The sequence below is a fragment of the Calliopsis andreniformis genome, chromosome 10, assembly GCF_051401765.1.
Source record: "Calliopsis andreniformis isolate RMS-2024a chromosome 10, iyCalAndr_principal, whole genome shotgun sequence".
Lineage (NCBI taxonomy): Eukaryota > Metazoa > Arthropoda > Insecta > Hymenoptera > Andrenidae > Calliopsis > Calliopsis andreniformis.
Window position 1 is genome coordinate 10,194,368 of NC_135071.1, and position 21,607 is coordinate 10,215,974.

The following is a 21,607-nucleotide window of genomic DNA, read 5'->3' on the forward strand; positions in this document are numbered from 1 at the left end:
ACATTGTATCGCTTTCCCTTCGCTACGATCTCTTCCGTAAGTTGTATTCACCTGACGCTGGGAGCATTCGTCGAATCCTAAATAATTGATACGATTATAAAGCTCCGTGTCGACGATACAAGAAACAACATGGCCACCATAAGCAAGCAGACGTCTGCGCCTGGGTACCCAGCGCTTATTGGTACACGTTTGGTGCCCCGTACAGCAGAAGGGGTTTCACCACGGCGACAGAGGGTGGCTGCCCCTGGATGAGGGGGTGGAAACAGGCGAAGAAACGACGAAGAGGAACCCCCGTGAGGGACAGTTCTGTTAGTTCTCGACACCGCGTGCTACTGGCTACTGTCACCTTCAGCGAACTCGCGAAGAGTTCGCCTATCATCGTGGATCTCTTCAACGTGACTATCTATCGGCCTCAAGGTAGGAAATATGATTCTTAGATCATCGTAGCAGAAGTTGCTGTCTGTGTTTTATTAGAGGAACTTGAGATAACGTGACCACGTGGGGAATATTAATACTATTGCCTGGTATCTTATAATTTTTTTACCCTTCTGTATATTATTAAAAATAAGAGGATTTCGTAGAACACAGAAATTATCATCCTATCTAAAACAAAGTTATGTTCATTATTTAATCTCTCCTATAAAACTATTTAATTTTTGTCTGAAATATACTATGTATAAGTTTCCTTTAGTTCCTAGCACAAGTACACTTTCTTGACACAGTCCTCATCAATTTTAAGTTCTGTCTTTAGGTATTGATATTTGATTTCACGAAACTTCCTGAAAGTTAACTAAGAACTCAGTAACAAATGGAAAATTAGTCGTGGTACTCATTAATTATATCTCAAGGACGTCAACTCTAGCTCATAGCAATTTTCAAACTATATTTTCACCACTGTCAATCGTGACTAAGAAGAAGGAATTAATATCCTCGAAGAAATGTACTCGTGAATTATATATTGCAAATTGAAATTTCAGCTATGTACGCGAAATACATGTGCACAAGGAAAGGGTAATTGAGAAAGTCTGAATGACCATGTATTAATAATTTAATTGTATTGACCTTTGGACAATAACGAAAGCTTACGAGACTTTTAGACTTCACTTGTCTGAATGGAGATTTAATCCCCATTTTTGGGATACCAAATAAGAAGTTCGACATTTTATAATTTTTAAGAAAAGATTAGTTATTGTTCAGCACGTATTTAAATTTGTAGACATTCAATTTATAGATAATTATATATATTCAATGAGCAGTCTGCACTGTAGAAGGATTGAATAACTGGTTGTCAAACTATCTCCCTTGACAACCCCCCTCTGAAGTTTTTAAAAACCTTCGTCCCTTTCTTTAGTGACCACGATATATACTTGTCTACACATGCTAATTTTTTAGCTAAATTTATTGTTTTTATGTAATTCCACGATTATATTGCAAATTACTTTCTGTTACCTACTAAAGTATATAAAGTTAACGATTCAAATAGGTATAAACTGAAACAAGAGAATCTTTAATTTCTAACCCATTTTTTACCCAAAATAAGTTTTGAAACTTTTAACGTGTAAAATATTGCAATCATTTGTTTTAGATGATGAAGTTCAAGCAACAGGGGCTAGTCGCAGACTTGATGCCCAATATAAAGCTGATGAAACTTTTTGGGCACTTTCTATTCAATTATACCGAAGATAGTTCTTCAAAATACCTTCAGAAGATTTATGCTGTAGTAAGCAATATCAATGAAATTTCATCTTATGTGGAGACTCCCATTATAATTATCATGGATATTGAATGAACTTAAGTGATTTTGTGTGACCTTGGAAGACCCACATGCTACGAGTCCATGGACTCGTCTCGAACTGAATTACAGTATCATATATTAAAGTATTATAATTTCTTCTAAAAAGCAAAAGTCATTTTACATTCTGAAGAATATGGATCTATTACAATGGAACACCTTAGATATTTCTAACAAAATTTTAACTTCACTTAAAATTCATAAAATGATTAATTTGTCGTCAGGTGCATCTAGTGTTAATTCTACTACAGTTTGGACTATGCGGCATAAATTTAATGCTCGAAAGCGACGATGTGGACATCTTGACAGCGAACACGATCACAATGCTCTTCTTCACGCACAGCATAGTGAAATTAGTTTACTTCGCTGTCAGGAGTAAGCTGTTTTACAAAACCTTCGGTATCTGGAACAATCCGAATAGCCATCCTCTGTTCGCGGAGAGCAACGCTCGGTATCACCAGATCGCAGTGAAAAAAATGAGAATATTATTAATGGCAGTCGTAGGCGCTACAATGCTGTCTGTATTCTCTTGGACCACCATTACGTTCCTCGGTGACTCTATGAGGAAAGTAGTTGATCCCGTCACGAACGAAACCACATACGTCGAGGTAATATATAATAAAGCATACTCTATTTATAAGGTGGTCCTTTTTTAAATTAATTTTCTGCGACAAGAATATGAAAGAGAGGAATACTAAACGAAGATGCGTTTTCTGATTTTATCAGATACCAAGGCTGATGCTGCCTTCTTGGTACCCTTTCGACGCCAGCCATGGAACAGCGCATATCTTTGCCCTCGTATTTCAATTTTACTGGCTGGTATTCACCATGATGGACGCAAATCTCCTGGATGTGTTATTCTGTTCGTGGTTGCTCTTCGCTTGTGAGCAAATCCAACACTTGAAGAACATCATGAAGCCTCTAATGGAATTCAGCGCAACATTGGATACTGTTGTGCCGAACAGCGGAGACCTATTTAAGGTAAACTTTAATTTCTTTTAAGAAAACGAGACTCAGTGATATCAGGTTCACTGTTAAATTAAAAGTGTCTCTGGTGCTTAGGCTGGTAGCGCAGACCACCTTCGAGATCAAGACCCACCGCCTCCACCACCCACGCCGCCGCAAGGTGAAAACATGCTAGACATGGATCTTCGAGGGATATATAACAACAGGCAAGACTTCACAACGACTTTCAGAGCTACTGCTGGAATGCAATTCAATGGAGGCGTGGGGCCAAATGGATTAACGAAGAAGCAAGAAATGCTGGTCAGGAGCGCCATCAAGTACTGGGTCGAGAGGCACAAACACATTGTGAGGTAAACGAATTTGATATAGCACTTATTAGAAACTCGTTACTACTTGTTACTGCAATTCCATTCCCATCTTCTAAATTCACTTTTGAATAAAATACGTCTGTCGCGATAACGATAAGAGTAATCTTCGGCTTCGTAAATTTGATGAGAGACTTCAGTTGGACTAATAATCTTGGTGTATAAGTAAATGAGCGTAATCACCACGGCATGTATTTCCCCGGAACTTTTCATTGACTTTTTGTGTGATATGGATGATATGAACGGCTATATGCGTATAGACGATCAGTAAAGTTTGTGTTATTCACCTGAAGGCTTTCAGTGAACACAATTAACGGAGGCAATTAAATTTCTTCCAAAGTCAAACACAAAAAGCCATAAAAAAATGAGACTGAGAAAAAAAATTTGTGAACCAGTTTTATATTTATTATTTAGACAAATTGAGAAAGGGCAGTGGTAGTCAGTTTAACGTAAGAGCAACGTTTGTTCCAGCATTAACAGATAATTCGAGTGAAGTATGTTTTCCGTGGTGTATAGACGCATATAAAATCAATATTCTGTTTACTTGGAGTATTCTACTGCTTAATATAGTCTTAAATAAAATTCATTGTTCAAAATTCAATTCAGTAGGTATTTATACAATTCGATTAATAATGCATTCCACCAATTTGATATACTTCAAAATATTTCTAAGAGGAAAAAGATTCCTGAAATCATCCGTTTTTAATCACAGTACTTTTAAAATATTTACATTATTTTAAAATAAAATTCTACATAAGGATATGTAAAAACAATTGCATCCATCTATTCGTGGGTTAGTTCCTAATTAATCATAACTTCTCGCTCAAAAACTCTTGGAAACTAATTTTCTGGACCAGAACCAATCACTTTCTCCAGTCGTAGATTTCATTTGAAGTAATGAGCCTCAGTAAAATTGTCATCCTTTCCCTTTGGAAGCACAGAAATCTTAGAAAATGAGCAAATGTGAATAGATGTTGCATGAGTTACGCAGTAAGTCTGGGAGAAGAAAAAGAACCTAGCGTTTTCTGTGTACTTCGTCGTCGCAGGCGACAGAGAAACAGGGGGTGCATGTGTTCCCACGGTGGTGAAGTATTTATTCTAAGAGAACACGATATTGACCGCAACTGGGGCTGTACCGTGCCGACCGGACAATTTATTGGACAATTCAGAGGTTATACATCCACGTTCACGTGAAAACCGGTATACGTGTCTAACACGTGAATGTACGCGTTCCTTTCGCGGCCTGAACGTGCTCGATGTTTGCTCTTCGACCTCCAGAAGAAATCCTATTCAACAAATTCTTAAGGGAACATGAATCGAAACCTGTTGCCTAAACGCCCCTATAATGATGTAATTTTATTTTTCATCCCTTTGCTGATGGAAATTCGACTTTTAATATGATAGAGTAAAATTTTAAGGATTTAAGGGATGTATGAAGGAATAGTACAGCAGTGGCTATTGAAATAGCACGACCTTACAGATATCAATGCTTTTGGTCTAACTGCCACATGAGAAATAATCGTCTGTGATATTTGTCATGAATATATAATAATTCCTTTTTATTATTAATTTAGATATATTTAGGTATCACATTTATAATTATACTTTCATATTCAAAGAAAGTATTTTCAGCGAGTGTTGCAATTTTATGGGTCAGTACTGCAATGGTCTGACCACCGATGATCCCTTTCTACTGTCACTCTGAAGCTAAACATTCTTAAGATTCCGGAGCACGAATAATTGGTTAAAATTCGAAGTCAATTTTACTATAGATATTCTTATTATATTTTTTCAGACTAGTCACTTCTATCGGTGATGCATACGGTGTCGCTTTACTGTTACACATGTTGACCACAACTATTACGTTAACATTGCTTGCGTACCAAGCAACGAAGGTAACAATTCTTAAACATAGTTTCATTGAAATAATTCTTTCTACTTAAAAAACACACTTTTACGTCAGCTAAGGAAGAACACTTAACACTACTATTTTCACAAGAGAACTATGTGTTTTCATTCGTAGATCCATACAGTTGATACCTACTCAGCATCTGTAATAGGCTACGTGTTGTACACTCTTGGTCAAGTTTTCATGCTCTGCATATTTGGGAATCGTTTGATTGAAGAGGTACGTATAATTAATATAAAACAAAAAGAAGTAAGCCACGCCCTGAAGAGTAATTCCACAGTGTAATAATCCCTGAATATGGAGGCTTACAATCCGTTCCCTTAGAGCTAGCAAGCAGCTTGGGAAAACAAGACTACACTTGCTCTTGAATCAATGCCAACTGAATGGTAGCCAAGAATGGAGAAAATATTGTATTGAACTCCTTTGCGTTAAAATATACTGATTTTGTATATATGTAATAATATCTATTGTGTACAGAGTTCCTCGGTCATGGAAGCAGCATACTCCTGCCACTGGTATGACGGTTCGGAGGAGGCAAAAACTTTCGTACAAATCGTCTGCCAACAATGCCAGAAAGCGATGTCGATTTCGGGAGCAAAGTTCTTCACTGTGTCCTTGGATCTTTTCGCCTCGGTAAATAATATGCTTTAAATTTGTATCAGTATTACATTTTCGATTTTTAACGATTTTCATTAGAATATTCGGTAGCGTTTATTATTCCTAATTAATTGGGAGATTTGGATTGTAAATTATATCAAAAAACTTCTAACATAAATGTTCACCCCAATAGGTGTTAGGAGCTATGGTAACCTACTTCATGGTGTTGGTGCAACTGAAGTGAACGTTACGAACACTGATTTTACGAGCAAAGGCAAGAACTAGAACGTTGAAGTACATATTGTCGTACTTACCAAACACGAATCTTGTACTCGATCCATCGATTTTATCGGAGGGCAGGTTCACAAACACTCAGGTGGACACTCAGGTGACAGTAGAACCAGTTCTGTTAGATAGAAAGATCATCTTTTGTCTTCAAATGCTTCTTAGGAAGTTCGACAAAAATGTAGTTCATTGAAAATGAAAACTTCAAGAATAGAACAGAAATTATAACACCGTAAAATATTATTTGAATATATGGCAAATATTGTAGGTGCTTCAAGTACTTACAAAGCACTCTGAGTGAGAACCAAGTTTAATCTTGAATCCTAACAATTATTGAAATTACCATTAAATTTTACTTTTAATGAAATCATAACTGGATCATGAATTATACAGTGCACAAGTTAATTTGTTTATTATCATCGATACTTAATCAGGTTATTTAATTTCATATAGTTTGAATTATTTTCATAAATTATTTACTACCTCTCTAAGAGTACTAATGTTTAGGGTTATAACGTATAATTTTTAATTTTCAAGGAAACATAAAGTGAAGTACATACATATAATACCTGGGGAACATTACGCTCTAAATATAATTTGACCTACTTTATTTATGGTTACACTGTTTTATATGGTATTGTGTCAGAATTACGAAAGGCAGAAAAGTAAGAAAAATTTTTATAAGATTCTATGTATTAAATTTAATATAGCGGAAAAATGTTTAACTTTCAAAGAAGAACAAGCTTGTAGTAGCTCTATCTACAATAATCTTTATCTCTAAATAATACACCCTACCAATGATGCCTGTGTAAAATCTTTCTTCTGCCAAAGTAATTTTATAAGCACATTATTGGTAACTATTACTATAGACAAATAATTAGGGTAGATTGAGACATAACAAGATTGGGCCTCACCTCCTTACGACTAGACCATTAGAAGGAATTTGAATACCGTTTTTCATTTTTTGAAATAGTTTTATTAATACGAAACGGAACATTTATCAACATGTAAATAGAAACTACACTCAAAATATTTCATTGTTTCTACGCTTAATATATTTCGGGATTGTAGGATAATTCTGTAAGATAGCATCGTTAATTTTATTAAAATAATTGTAATTCAAATAAAATCACACAAAAAAATTTTGAATAGAATAAATACATTGCTCTACTGTTAAGAATGCGTTACGGTTCACAACTCTTTTAGATCTGTTACTTTTTTCGTTGAATATTCACGAGAAAAACGTTCTATGGAAAACAATTTATAGCTGAATTTTATAGTTTCACATTTAAATATGAAGTATTTTACTTCTAAAATGTCTAAATTTTTTGTTATTTTCTCTGAAATTCTAATCAACTGTAAAATTTGTGAAAACAAACAACAGTTTTTTTTTGTCGTCAATTTATAAATATAAAAGCGTTTGGCACATATTTGTCATACTTCACGATAAACAAATTACAATACAAAGTAACGTTTTTTATCTCTTTATAGGATAGCGTACAAAATGTAAAAATGCTATTGCAATAGGAATAACAGACTTTAACCCATTCGCCTCAAATGACGACGACAGCTCGCACTGTACACCTACAAAATAAATAATTTCGAGTTTCAGACTATTTAGTTATCAAGCATTTAAATATGAAGCGAATGGGTTAAAAATAATTTTATGTTTGTGATTATTGTACAATTAGGTTTTATCAGGACTTTATCTGTAAACTTTTAATTAGAAAGTAAGCTTAAACAAAGTTAATGTGTTTAATTAAACTCATTAATGGAACTGTACATGTTTCGTGAATTAAATAATTATATTATATTATTATAAACAATTTTTCTCTATACATTTTATAAAATATTATTATGAATATTAATTGTCTTGCTATAAAGTGTTTCCTTTTTATTCCCATTCAGTATGAATACAATTCTTGGTCCAAAAAATAAAATAAACAGAAAATTAAAGAAAAACAAATACAACATAAAAGCTTATAAAAAATATGATATATTTTACAAGCAAAAAAGAATATTTCCAAATATGTTCCATTTCATTTTTTAAGGAACTTCTGCTATTTTGTAAAACCAAGGTTCCTTTCCAAAAAAATCTTCCTGAGACATTCAAATACGAGTATGCTGGAACTCCCCACTAACGATCAGAGTTCAGCTTTACCTTTATTCTGAAGTATAATCCACTTTGCACAAGAGCATTCTTGGCACAGCGGTTAAGTGTCCCACTGTGCAGTCATTGTCAACCTTTCTGGACTTTGGTACATCGTTGCTCTTACATTCTGTCATAGAAAAACTGTAATTCTTCACTGCCCATATTGACAAAATTTTTACTAATTATCCTTCTAGGCGCCCAAATACCTATCATCAGCAAACATTTATCCACTTATTAGTGTAGCAGGAAGTGCAGCTTAGAAATCAGCGTGACGGAAAGAAATTGGCGCGAAGCTGAGCTTCTACGCGCACGCTCAAACTCCGTCGGTAGCTTCGATCGTCCAGGGGTCGACATCGTCGTCCACCGACCAGCTTTCCCTCGAGCGTGATGCTGGTCGTGCTCCCCTGTTTTCCAGCTCGTTCGCTTGTTTCGTGACAAAACGGGGCGCGTTTAATGCGTGAACACAACTCGGAGGCTCCTCCAGGGTGTCTTCACGCTGCTCCTCTCCTGGATACCTTGGATCGCGGCTGGACCTCCTTATTGGAGGAGACGAGTCTACGGAGAGGAGCACGGAGATATCGTCCTAACCAGTGAATTCGTTCGACACAAGTTGCCCAAAATTTTATGACAGAACACGCGATCAATGGACAACCATGTCGCATGTTCAAGTTGTCGAGATGATCGAACGTGCAGCTGTGCTCGTTGATCGCATCAGCAAAGTATTCAATCGATCACAGAAACACCGTGCGCGCGGCCAGTGATCGTGCAATCATCGATTAAGTTGTTGGGGAAACAGGTTAATGGTACACCGGTGGATGAATACTCGTCGATAATTCGTCGTTAATAACTCTCCCTATTGGAGGAGAGAGCTTCGTTCAATGCAAAGTGCTCCTTAAGTCTACAGAACCGTGTGTGCAAGCGACTGACGAGGTGTTGGACACGCGGAATTGCCGATAGACGTGTTACATAACCGGTACACAAAATAGTTTATAGTAGTTTCTTGAGGAACGTAATTTGTATCCAAGCTTGACAATAAATAGGAGACTAGCTCGAGGATCTGTGATTGAGCTAATTTCACACCTGAAGAGATGTCTTAAAGTACTGCACATCTGTCGAACGACGTGGGAAATTCTTGGATGGAAGATAGTGTAAATGCATCGAATTTGAAGTTGGATTGAGGCGACTTGTCTGTGAGAGTGTAGTGATATTCAAGTAAAGATTTGCTCAATTTCCCCTGCTCGAGGCAATTACTGAGCACTTTTTGGGATCGTCGATAATCATAGGGACAAAGACTGCGAGCGGCAAGAGGAGGCGAAGCCTCCCGCCGCAAAAGCACCGTCGTAAGTATTTTCATATTCAAAATCTGCTAATTTTGTGTGTCTAGATGGCTCTTGAGAAACTGCTGTTTATGTCGCGAGTAAATAGTAATTAAATAATTTAGTGGTTAGTTAGTATCCAGATCAAGAAGTTTGAATAATACGAAATCAAAAGTACCCCTGAAATATTGAATCACACGATTTTTAATAGCAGAGGACGCATTCCCAGAATTGTATATCTATAATAAATTCACCAGAAAGAAAATCAATATTGATCAAGTCTGATTCCGTTTATTTTAAGATCCGTTCCAGGACAAAACAGAAATATGTCCTACTCACAACTAACTCTGCCACACTAAATATCATGATTTATAACATAACAATTCTCTTCCCTTATGTTGCCAGTAATATGCCACGATAACGCTTGATAACTGAAAACCGGAATTATATTTTTGTACATGAACAATGCGAGCTGCAATCGTTATTTGAGTTCATAACGGTGCGACGAGCTCAACTTGTCAAATGAAACGAATGGGTTAGTTACCATCTCCCAAACTGAAAACGAAGAATTGCAGCTAAATAAACGGTCCTAATAAAGAAGATTTGAAACAGTCCAATAATATCACTTCTCATTGCATTTTTACCTAATTAGATATAAAAAGACTGAAAGATCATAAGAATCCTTGTACGAAGAAAAGCAAGGATGGTAGAAGTAGAGATGAGTTTATTACGAGAAAAACTAGTGCTGAAGTTCTATCCAAGCTAATGCATAAACAATGAGGAAATCGGTAGCAAATTTAAATAGGAGTCAGGTGGATTGAAGGGTCACAGGCTCTTGAGGGCGTCAGTCAGTTTCGTTTACTTCTCGGGGTTACCAGCTCTGGAGCAGTAGAGTCAGTCGGTTTGCGAGCTTCGACCGCGCAGGTTGCAAGGACATCTATTTCTCGCAGATACGATATACCGCGTGCATCTTCGAATTGTGAGGATACAGTGGATTCACATCGATGGATCGTTCGAAGAAAGAGAACGAGATCCCGAGGCCGATGTTACTCGAGAACAAACAACTGCTGGGTAAACGAATTTCGAAGCATCAGTAAAATGATTTCTTTCAATCGGTTTTCGCGTTTTCAATCTGTATTTTTGTAATTCTAAAATATTGTAAATACACTAACAATAATTGTATAATGAAGACGTTAAATAGTGTTAATGTTGTTACAACATTTTAAAGACACTTGAACTGTTCAAGTTAAATGAAATACCATGAGAAACTCTGCATTTTTTAATAAAATATTTCTGTACATAGACTTCTCTAAGATATATAAATTTGTTTAACTTTGATACACCTTTTCCAACATCTTCTTTATGGCGTGTGGTAATGGGATATAAAAGGAAAAGAGAAGCATAAAAGCGATATAAAAGTAGTATAATGATAGCTTAAATATTTATCCCCAAAAATTTAATCCCTAAATGTAGTTTAGTTCCGAGAATTTTCTTAATTCAGTCAAAAATATACGTTGAATATTACAATTATAGTAAAACAATGTTATGGTATAGATTGTAGAAGGGAGAAGAATAGAGAAACAGAAGGTGAAGATTTACAAATTCATAAATTACTTTGTGTATCCTTTAATCTTTCTCTTCATGTAAATTCATTAGGAACTCAATTTTACATTTTATCGGAAAATTTAAACCCTTTTCTGTTTTTACATTTCTCATTAAAAGTACATACATACTGATCAAAGGAATTGTATGAATCAATTCGAAAACTGCTCGTTATCGCTCAAACGCTACCTCCTCGGAGAACGACTATTATATCGGACCCTTTTGTGCTTAGATTCGCAAGAAATACGTCACACAGCTTTGGTCAAAGTGGAACAGGTTTCAGCAGATGTAAAAGTCTGCGAACGTAATATTTTTATGGACGTTAAAGATAACTGATTTTGAACAGCACAGAACATGTGTTACAGGTCATGTGCAAAAATACCCATTTCGTTCATGAATAAGAAACGTTGCGAGCAAAGTTCCAAGGTAAATGGAAAATATTTTGAGCTACAAGGGCATTACTAAGACAATGTCGAACTGATCATGAATATCTTAAAGAGTATAGAGAAAAAAGTGAAGATTGACGCAATTCTTAAAATTCGCTAAAGTTCCCAGACTGATAAAAAATAACTTCAAAGTTACTTTAAAGTACAGGATAAAAACCGAAGAAGGACACAATTCTTAATATTCGCCAAAGTCGCCAATAACATTAAAATAACGAACTTATTATTCCCCCTTATATAACTAGTAAATTCTATAAATCCTTCATAGAACTCGATCTGGATTATTTGGAAAGAAGAGGAGGAGAGACCATAACTTGCGAAAACGCCAACAGCGGGTCGAAAGAAGAGGAAAGCCCCGCAGACACTCTGGATCGTGTCAAAGTTGTTTTCCTTGGTGCACCTGGGGTAGGAAAGTCCAGCATAATTAGGGTAAGGGCTGTTTTCACTGAATAAAATCCATATTAATTAATTACTTGACAAAACAAATTTCAAACAGTTTCTACACTCTCAAGCATTTGTGTTGAAAAAAGAAATTTGATTGCACTGAGAACAAATTTTAAAATCCCTTGTGTCGTGATCAAAAGAATGGAAAAAGAAAAAAATACAGGATTTCTATCTGGTCGGGATGAATATCCTTTTGCGAGATGCGAATGACTTCCGTTAATTTCCGGAAATAGCTTCCCGTTCTCGCCCCTTGGCACTGTCGTCTCTCGAAGAGATTGAAAGCCACTGAAAGGAAATGTAAGATTCCAAAAGAAGGTTATTCAATATGCTATTTCTCCATGGAAAAAAGAGATAGACGAGTCTTTTTCATTTTCGAAACCAACAAAAAAGTTCCCTAAATTTTCTTATTTTCGAAGTGCTATAGGATTATTTCCATGTTACAGCAATTTGTGTGGAGCGAATTCTCCGAGGAATACAGACCAACCGAACGCAGGGAGACTTTCTATCCCAGCGTGGTACTCTCTGATCGATTATACGAACTGAAAATCACAGATCTACCAACGATTCCCTATTTCCCGATCAGCACACACCTCGAATGGACGGACTTCCGGTACTATGGTCTCAGAAGCGCAAATGCATACGTGCTCGTATTCGACTTGAGCAATCAAGACACGTTTCAGGTACCTACATTTCGCACATGTATTTCGAAAGTTGCACAACTCCAAAAATGCAATTTTCGGAATACAACTATGAATCATTTTAATAAATAAGTATCTACATTCTACACCTCTATTCGTTATAAAAATTTTGTTAAGATCGACCCTGAGTCTTTTTTGACCTATTCTAATATATACTTTAAAAACGCTTTCTCTGTCAAAATTATGTATTACTGAACATCTAAAGGATGGTTAGATAGTAACACGAATGCAAAATATAGAAAACATTATTCTTTATTTATCATTTGCATAGTGTATACACTAAACACTCAGATTAAATCTGACCTAGAGTCAGCCTTTCGAGGATTAATTAAATATCGAAATTGTAGAGTTTATTTAAACAACACTTCAAATATAAATTGCATTATCATATGTTATTATTTAAATAATGATAAGAAACTTATTAGCTAAAACTACTGTTTATATCAATGTTATTTATTTAGTAAGTAATTTTTATCTAAGCCCATAAATGATTTTCTGCTTTCCTTAAAAGACATATTTGTTTGAATTGTGTCACTTGAAATACATGAAATACATGTGCGATTTCACAATTATTTTCAGAAATGATTGAAATAACTAGGAACACGTACCTACTACAACGCTAATTCTCTGTAGTTATTTAAGTAATGCAATTTTGAATTTTGTAGTATATTAGAACGTTACGGGAACAGATTTACGAAGCCCGAGACATGAAGAGTGTGCCCTTATTAGTAGTCGGAAACAAACAAGATGAATTAGCGCCTGCGGCCACTTCCGGAACCAGATACAGGGACATCGTCAATCTTGTACGGAAGCACTGGCGATGTGGCTACGTCGAGTGTAGCGCTAAATTTAACTGCCGTGTTGTACAGGTATGTTCGATAATAATATTTTTCATCGATAATATTTTTAACTCTGTACGATATGTATACATAAGTCCTACATAGTAGAATTTCGTGTTAGCGTAAACAGCAAGCTAGTTATCGACCTTAAAAATTTATAAACCGCTAAAATAACGTTGTAATAGGTTTTTCGAGAATTAATGAAAAGCATCCAAGCAGTCGAAGGAAGACCACCCTCCCCCACCTCTGCACCCTCGCAACCCTTACGATCGCATCCTCATGATGCTAACGACAAGTGCATTCTTCTCTGACATTGAAACCAAAGAATATTTTGAAATCATACTATTAGAAGAAACTGTCTCTTCCCTTATCATGGAGACCATCATTTTTTTACAGCAAGTGTTACTTAAAACCGTATGATACGTTATTGAAAAACTTTTTAATCGAATATTCCAGGTTGAACTAATTTGAAGTTGAATATTAATATACTAAGGGTCCCGTGAAGTAAAATTTTTCGATGCCACGTTTCGTTATTGAGAAAATTAATTTTGAACCTTCGGTTCCTCTAGTTTCACGACTTGTTACCAATAATGAGCTTATAGAGCATAAGAAATTAGCTTCTGAAGTTAATTCCGAAGAAGAAGAAATATTTTGGAACAGTCGGTCAAAATTCATCGCCAATTTTCTCGAGAACGAAACGCGATATCAAGAAACTTCTTTATTTTCGACTTATTTTTTCATGAAGAATCATGAAAGCTCATATTGTGACAGTATTATAAAGGGAATCTTGAATATATTTTATGACTTTATGAATCTAAAACTGCTCAGTATGTAATTTTACTGTGAAAAAAGTAATGCAATCATGTAACAAAATATTTATAAATATGTCTTTATAAAATTGACTGCCAAATTTCTTTATATTCATATATAGTTAAGCTCACCAGTCTACAATGTATTCTGGTTTCTCTAATTTAACCTTTCCAAATAAATTCATTTAGAAATTACAGCAAATAAAGATCGGTAAAACAAAAGTATATAAAAAAATATGAAAAGGGAACTGAGCTATTAAATTTTTCTACTTTGATTTCTATTACTGTATATAGTTCAAAGCATATATATATACTAAAATAAAACCAAGAACCTGTATACGTGTTACAAAATCTTAGTTTTTACGTATTGTTCTATCTTTGGTACATTTTGTTCAATTAATCTTTCTTAGATCTTAATTATACCTAAGGTATACAAAACAATTATGATTTTACAATTCATCTTTCAGCAATGCATTCGGCCTAATAACAACAACATCAACTATAACAATAAACAAATAAATGTAACAATAGCGTGTTATTGAGAGTTACCTCGAATCAAGCAATAGCATGTAATATAATATAATTATACTTGTAAGAAGTTAATCATTAGCCCATAAGTGTAGTTGTTGATGATACGTAATATTATACATGGAAATTGTTTATTATTGTTATCATTTGTACATCTTTTAAGCAGAACGCAATAATAGTGGCTCAATGGTTCAGCAATTATAGTTGGAACAACATCGACTGATCATTCAAGATCCATGACGCATTCTATCCCTATAATTATTTAATTGTCCGTCACTTTGTTTGTTTTCTTTCTTATTAAAAGAAAAAAAAAGAAAAGTATTATTGAAATAAGGAAAGTATACTTGAATGGTCAATTATTTTTATTCTGACTATAATGCAAAAGGGACTGAATGATTAATCAACCCTTTGAGTGCTGAACGCGCATATTTACATTTGATTATCGATCAGCACTTAAATGGTTAAAAGATTATTGGGAAACTTTTATATTCAGCCGTTCAACGCAACAATTAATTGTTAATTTTTTGTATTAACTTGTTATTCGTTGTACGAGTAGATAAAGCAATATTATATATATACATATATGTACTGTATAATGTAAGCACGTAAATGTGAAGTATTACATATATTGTAATCGTGATAGAAAGCAATTGTGTATTGCATAATATACAAACATGTGTTCGTTGGAAATCTTTGTACTAAAATAGAATCGGCGCAGTTTGTACAGCTAATGTTTGATGTCATGAAAGCGTCGTTTTACATACGAAATGTTATTCGTGACGCAATAAAAAATCCTGAAAAATCCCTTACTTTTATATAATTCTTTCACTTCCAATTAGGAGATCAAAACAAACAGAAAATTAAACCAAACAAAAGAATACACCTTTTGTGGATGTAACAAAATAACACGTTATTTGATTTTTCCACCTTGTCACTTCCATACCATGAAATATTTAAATTTTCTGTTCCATTTTACACCGTAATACAAGTGAAACCAAGAATATAACTAAAATTGTAATAAGTAAAATTGATTGAAAAGTGTAATGATCTCTCTTCTATTCGTAAATTCTGGCAAGCTGTATTCGAAAATTATTCTCAGGAAAAGAACCCAGGAAAAATGCACCAAATTTACAAAAGACTTCAATATAGAAATGTGCTGGCAGTAATTACAAAGAATGTCAGAAAGAACATTTTTAGCAATAAGGATGTTGGAGGACAGCGAAACGTATTGACGGTTGGAATTCATTTACGGTGAACGAGGTTATTCGCAACCAATTCGTTTTCCAAAATTATTGTAATTCTAACCAGTGTGCAATTGTAAAATTGCAAAAAGTAGAAATTTAAAAGCAATGATATTTTTCTAAACATTTTTTTAAATACTCCTTACATCCGATATCTTCGTATTTTTTAAAAACTACAGGGAATATTTTGAAGGTAGCTATTTTCTAGAAAAATATGAAACAATTGATTAAATTTTAAGGTGAGCACAACTAGAGGCGTCCCCAGCACTAGTACAAATTTGAAAGAAGCCCTTTGCGAAAAAATTCCAATACATTATGATCTATTAAGGAAGTTTCGTCAGCAACATGGTACCTCTGTAATTAGTCATGTCACCGTAGAAAATATGTACCAAGGTCTCAATGGAGTGAATACTATGGTTAGAGAAACATCCGAAATTGACCCAAAACATGGGGTAGGTTCAACTATCATAAATAGACCGCGGATGTTTATGTCTATTTTCATACACGAAATTAGAGAAATGGAACATAATTAAGAACCTGTTCCGCCCTGCAAAGATTATAAAGTGTATTTATTCATCTATAATTCCTACATTTTTCCATATTAATAAACCCATTATAGTGTGTAAGTGTGAGAATATGATTTTTGTCATTACTTTCGCTAAGATAAAGTACCGGGGGTTAACAATACCAGAAGTTGTCACTCTTTTACCTCGCGAGGGAAGGTCACCAAGTGCAGAAGCTGTATTTTGGTTACTCTTAACTGGCGATATCCCGACTCATGAACAAACAGCTTCCTTAATTGCTGATTGGACAATTCGGCGTCAAAAAACGAAACTTTGGTGGTCAGGACCAGGTGGAGGAATCGTTGGTTCCGTTCTCCAAACTCTGCCAAAAACGACGACACCTCTAGGAAAATTATCGGTAGCCCTTACCGTTTTTGATTCGAGCAAACATTTAACGCAAGCTTTGAAGAATGGAGCTTTGAGTCATACTCATTGGGAAGTAAGTTCGAGAGGAATGAGCAATGATATTTGTTGCAACCTCCAACTAAAATAAATTATTTTCGTTTTTAGTATATGTATGAAGATAGTATGGAGTTGCTCGCCACTCTACCGGCGATAGTTGGTCTCATTGCCAAAGGTGAAGAATTGAAAGATGTAAAAGAAGAAGGAGATTGGGTGCAGTTTTTATCCGAATGTTTAAACAACGCATCGAAAATTTCGGAAAATCATAAAAAATCTATGGTGGACTTCCTGCGATTGTATGTTACTTTGAATGCGTAAGTAAAACTAAACATACAGTTATTTAATTATGAATATAAAACACAGAGTACAAAATTTTCTTTTCCAAAGAGACGAGGATGGAGGTGTACCTGCTGTTCATGTCACAGAAATACTTGGAGCATCTGGTTTGGATGTTAATAAAGCGTTAGCAGCAGGAGTTTTGGCGTATGCTAATGAACCTGGTAGTGGTACAATGTCTGAAGTAAAATTAATATTAAATAATTTGTAATAGAGTTTACGTATATGCATAGCTACTTATGAATGCCTATTATTTTATTTTTCTTCAAAAGTATATGGCGTTCCAAAAGAAGGTACAAAGTGATCTAGGTCACCAACCAAAAGAAGAAAAATTAAAGAATTATGTGACCACACTAATGAAAAGAGAACAGTTGATTGGTTACAAGAAAGTAGAGTTCTGTGATCCAAGATACAGTGCATTACTAAATTATGTGAAAGAACACGTACCAGACGACTCAGAAGTGAAGGTGCATAAATATAAGATTGTCCCATAAATTCTTTTCGTAATTTGATCACCTTAGCAGGAAAACTAAAAGGACTTATGGAACAATCTATTGTCGAAGCTCAGGACATGGTCCCTGAAACCAATCAGATTCCACTATGTCCAGGGACCATTTCCTGAAGTATTTAGTACTTAATACATATCCTACTAGTCTGAGTACTTATTCTACTGACATTGCTACGTCTGGTCATCAGTAGAATAAGTCAGATACATTTAACACGGATGTTGACATTTCTTCAATAATTAATAACTCGAAAACAAGGCAGCATACGCAATGATTTGAACTCTGATCGAGCGCGAAGAAAGTAAGAATTTTAAACTTCGCGCCATCTGACCAAACAGCGACACCAGTTTCAATGATAAGGATAAATTCTTATCGTTTTCCCTTTTGCTTCATGTTCTAGCTATCCCAAACTATTACACGAATGTTAACTACAATGATGAAAACGGTAAAAGGAAGGAGCATCTATCCCGAGCAAAATACAATTGCAGCCCCAGTTTTTCAGGTGATATAACAATTTAATTGTTGCAAAACAGTATTGATGTTGAAGTCCCAGTCTGACCAATTCTGGAAACTTCTGGTTTCACACAATTGGTCAGATTGGTAATGAATTACAATTTGCAAGATACATGTTAAACTATTACAATGAAATATTCACATTTTATAATATATTTTCCTATTTATTTAAGTCCTTCGGGTTGAAAGATATGAGATTCAATCAAGTATTATTATGCATGTCACGAACACTCGGAGCAGTCGCGTCGATCATTTGGACAAGAGCCGTTAATATACCGGCTGAGCGTCCAAGATCAAAATGCACCTACACTTATTTGGATTCTTTTCGAGGAATACGGAGGAAACATAAACATGGGAAACACATGAGACACTTTCAAAAATAAATATCACTGATTTGTTCAAGTATCGTACTTCTAATCTTGTTCTCTTGTATTATTGTACAAACTTACTAACTTGGGAGGTTCCTACCTTGTTATTGCAATATTTTTCTTACATGTAAAAAGATAGAAATAAAATATTTGCTACAAGATGGCCATGGATTCAATGTTTGATGGACAGAATAAACTACCGTAATTTGTTATTTGTATTACTTAGATTGACAACAAAGTACTAACATATCGAAATTTTAGTTATGGAAATAGTAAATTAAGTGCATTAGATATTTTGTCAATCATGGATAAAATACAAAGGGAAATAATGTAAAATGTAATTTTGAAACTACCGCTTAATTTAGGTATTTACTTAGTTGATATTCAATTGTGCTATAAATATGGGAGAGCAATTTCGAAGAAAATGGCGTGTGTGAGCACAAACACAGATAAAAAAATTATGACTTAACTTTCAAAAAAGCCGTAATGAGAAGTTGCTTTTGTAAAAGTACAAAAGTTAGTGCTTTGTATAATATCTTTGTTGCTTTGTATTGTATATCGATATGTAAAATGACTTTATTATAAAAGACCAGTATGTCGATTTCTTTCTATGGTTATGTACTGTAACGTTTTCTTCTCAATAACAATTATGTGAATTTCCTTTGTATTACAATGTACTTTATTAATATCAAAGTTGTATAAACATATACATGAGGGTATGTGATAATTTTTCTTAGTGTTGATTTATACTTCTCGAAGAAAATGTAAGGAAAAAATCTTGATCGTATGTTAACCCTTTTTTAAATTGTCCATATTGACAACCATAACTTTCGTATTTCCATTAATAAATAGAATAACAAATGTTACTTTTAATTGATACCCATTACAGTAACTGTATCTCATATTTGTTAAAGTTATAATATTCTTTAAATGCTTTAGTAACAAATATTCTTGTTTGTGTTTTGCAAATAAATATTTTACATAAATTTAAAGAATTATCGAAATTATGAATACAGAATGGCAGATTCTGCACAAGTGGAAGAAATCATTGATATGTCTCCTAATTCCACAATGCGTCACATATCAAATACAAATGAAATTAGACAATTAACTGGTTTGTTAATGACACATTCATCAACTCCAACTCAGTCTGCACCATCTATGAATATAAGAGGTTTTAATTTGAGCTCAAGAGCTATGGGCCATTCTAGACTGTTTACAAATAATATATCTTCTACTATAGATCAGGTCAGACCTCTTATAGCAGATGCACGTATTGTAAGTTCAAGTATAACATATGTTCACTTAATTATAGAATTAATCTACAGATAACTCTAATAGTAATTAATACCTTATTATTGTTATTTATAGCAATCTGGAATTTCATTAAGTTCCTTATTGAACATTCAAAGAATTCAAAATCCATTAAATACAGCAACTTCATCATCTGATACTTTTGTAATCAATGTTGAAGATCAACCAACAAATAATGCAAATTTACATAACATGTTAAGTCATGACAATCATTATGATCAAGCAACTACAACAGATAATTTTTTAAATTATATTCGTGAAGGTACACATGATATTGCAAATGAAAATCAGAATGTTATTAATCACAACAACAATAATAGTAATGACAATGACAGCAATAATAATAATAGCAATACGGAGGAGAACTCTACAGAAGCAATACAAATTAGTCAAGAGACTCTTGCATTGCTTAAAGTATTTCAAAACTACATCCCTTTTGTTATTATACTTCTAGCTAAGGGTATTTATGATCATAGAACTGGTATATTGAACTTTATAGTATTACTTGTCACATTTAATCATGCTAATAATGTTGTGAAACGTGAAATTGCAAAACAACATAATAAAAGTTGGATGTCTCTTTTTGTTATTGTATGCTACATCATTGCTTGTATAGCTTTTATTAATTTTGAATATGATACACATGTATTTTCTCTGTACACCCAACCCCTCACAATTTGGGAGTTACTATGGTCAGTTCTGATAACAGATTTCATTCTGAAATTGATCACTATAGTTTGTAAAGTGTTCTTAACATGTTTACCTTCAAAAATTTTGGCAATTCGAAAAAGGGTAAGTTTTAAATAAATATTATTTGTTTAACAAAGTAGATTTTACACCAGTTATGTTTCAGGGAAAGTATTATCTTATGGTAGAAGCAACATCTCAACTTTATCGGTGTGTCGCACCTGTTCAGCCATGGTTATATTATTTTTTTGAGGCATATCAAGGTCCTGAGAAGATCTTGGGAGTATGTTTCTCTGTATTATACACAGTAAGCAAAGGAAAGGACTTGTTATCACATGTGAAGTTATTTCATACTGCCATTTATAAATTACTCCAAAATGTGGTATGTTTTTTCTTTTGTAAAATAAATTATACAAAATATGTATATTTATGTACTTAATAGATAATTTTGTAGAACTTGGGTATAGCACCATCAAAAGAACAGTTAGCAGCCTCTGGTGGCATTTGCGCAATTTGTCACGAAGAATATTCAATGCCAGTCAGACTACATTGTAAACATATTTTTTGTGAAACATGTGTTTTAACATGGCTAGACAGAGAACGTTCGTGTCCCTTATGTCGTGCAGCAATCACAGACGATCCAATCTATCGAGATGGTCATACAACACATTTTATACAATTATATTGACTGTCAAATGTAGTATGTGCAGCTTCTCCATTTTGTATTTGTAAAATGTAGCATTAAGCATTTAATTTGCATTGGATAACTGCAAAAGTTTTTAAGTTTCTTATACAATTCCTTATATACATAGTTTACTTAACTATCTTTTGGTACATAAATATTTACTATGAAATAAATTGAATGATCGTAAAACTTTCAACATAATTGAATAAAACTAAGAATGTATTTTATATGTACTAATTTAAGAAGA

The 21,607-nt window shown here is 34.1% G+C and overlaps 4 protein-coding genes across 7 annotated transcripts; all 4 read left to right on the plus strand.

Annotated features, from left to right (window-relative positions):
- The first annotated feature begins 1,585 nt into the window (after positions 1-1,585).
- Orco (odorant receptor co-receptor) lies at positions 1,586-5,873 on the plus strand. The gene is made up of 8 exons (XM_076387430.1): positions 1,586-1,720; positions 2,017-2,400; positions 2,519-2,773; positions 2,855-3,108; positions 4,919-5,018; positions 5,147-5,251; positions 5,510-5,665; positions 5,823-5,873. The coding sequence occupies exons 1-8, from the start codon at positions 1,586-1,588 to the stop codon at positions 5,871-5,873; spliced, it is 1,440 nt and encodes a 479-aa protein (XP_076243545.1).
- Positions 5,874-10,383: 4,510 nt separating this feature from the next.
- LOC143184878 (ras-like protein family member 10B) lies at positions 10,384-14,402 on the plus strand. The gene is made up of 5 exons (XM_076387433.1): positions 10,384-10,453; positions 11,696-11,856; positions 12,315-12,551; positions 13,235-13,438; positions 13,594-14,402. Exons 1-5 carry the CDS (start codon positions 10,387-10,389, stop codon positions 13,717-13,719), a joined length of 795 nt encoding a protein of 264 aa, XP_076243548.1. The 5' UTR covers positions 10,384-10,386; the 3' UTR covers positions 13,720-14,402.
- A 1,460-nt stretch (positions 14,403-15,862) lies between these two features.
- LOC143184877 (putative citrate synthase 2, mitochondrial) lies at positions 15,863-18,689 on the plus strand. The gene is made up of 8 exons (XM_076387432.1): positions 15,863-15,979; positions 16,226-16,438; positions 16,650-16,988; positions 17,060-17,265; positions 17,339-17,471; positions 17,560-17,754; positions 18,194-18,295; positions 18,480-18,689. The coding sequence occupies exons 1-8, from the start codon at positions 15,863-15,865 to the stop codon at positions 18,687-18,689; spliced, it is 1,515 nt and encodes a 504-aa protein (XP_076243547.1).
- Positions 18,690-19,087: 398 nt separating this feature from the next.
- Rnft2 (ring finger protein, transmembrane 2) lies at positions 19,088-21,604 on the plus strand. 4 transcript variants are annotated; one of them, XM_076387427.1, is made up of 5 exons: positions 19,088-19,190; positions 19,691-19,952; positions 20,046-20,780; positions 20,842-21,057; positions 21,130-21,604. In XM_076387427.1, exons 2-5 carry the CDS (start codon positions 19,692-19,694, stop codon positions 21,361-21,363), a joined length of 1,446 nt encoding a protein of 481 aa, XP_076243542.1. In that variant the 5' UTR covers positions 19,088-19,190; position 19,691; the 3' UTR covers positions 21,364-21,604. The 4 variants fall into 4 exon arrangements, with proteins under 4 accessions (XP_076243542.1, XP_076243540.1, XP_076243541.1 ...); XM_076387425.1 differs by lacking the exon at positions 19,088-19,190 and adding an exon at positions 19,280-19,390; XM_076387426.1 differs by lacking the exon at positions 19,088-19,190 and adding an exon at positions 19,310-19,438.
- Positions 21,605-21,607: the final 3 nt, after the last annotated feature.

What these genes read in the sequence shown, in the direction of transcription:
- Orco (XM_076387430.1), top strand. Translation starts at nt 1,586, where the DNA reads ATGATGAAGTTCAAGCAACAGGGGCTAGTCGCAGACTTGATGCCCAAT. An exon ending in AGGCACAAACACATTGTGAG is followed by an intron (nt 3,109 to 4,918) that starts GTAAACGAATTT and finishes ATATTTTTTCAG; the next exon opens with ACTAGTCACTTCTATCGGTG. An exon ending in GGAATCGTTTGATTGAAGAG is followed by an intron (nt 5,252 to 5,509) that starts GTACGTATAATT and finishes TATTGTGTACAG; the next exon opens with AGTTCCTCGGTCATGGAAGC.
- LOC143184878 (XM_076387433.1), top strand. Translation starts at nt 10,387, where the DNA reads ATGGATCGTTCGAAGAAAGAGAACGAGATCCCGAGGCCGATGTTACTC. An exon ending in GAAAGTCCAGCATAATTAGG is followed by an intron (nt 11,857 to 12,314) that starts GTAAGGGCTGTT and finishes TCCATGTTACAG; the next exon opens with CAATTTGTGTGGAGCGAATT. An exon ending in TTAACTGCCGTGTTGTACAG is followed by an intron (nt 13,439 to 13,593) that starts GTATGTTCGATA and finishes ACGTTGTAATAG; the next exon opens with GTTTTTCGAGAATTAATGAA.
- LOC143184877 (XM_076387432.1), top strand. Translation starts at nt 15,863, where the DNA reads ATGCACCAAATTTACAAAAGACTTCAATATAGAAATGTGCTGGCAGTA. An exon ending in GACAGCGAAACGTATTGACG is followed by an intron (nt 15,980 to 16,225) that starts GTTGGAATTCAT and finishes TTAAATTTTAAG; the next exon opens with GTGAGCACAACTAGAGGCGT. An exon ending in TGAGTCATACTCATTGGGAA is followed by an intron (nt 16,989 to 17,059) that starts GTAAGTTCGAGA and finishes TTTCGTTTTTAG; the next exon opens with TATATGTATGAAGATAGTAT.
- Rnft2 (XM_076387427.1), top strand. Translation starts at nt 19,692, where the DNA reads ATGGCAGATTCTGCACAAGTGGAAGAAATCATTGATATGTCTCCTAAT. An exon ending in TTATAGCAGATGCACGTATT is followed by an intron (nt 19,953 to 20,045) that starts GTAAGTTCAAGT and finishes TGTTATTTATAG; the next exon opens with CAATCTGGAATTTCATTAAG. An exon ending in TTTTGGCAATTCGAAAAAGG is followed by an intron (nt 20,781 to 20,841) that starts GTAAGTTTTAAA and finishes GTTATGTTTCAG; the next exon opens with GGAAAGTATTATCTTATGGT.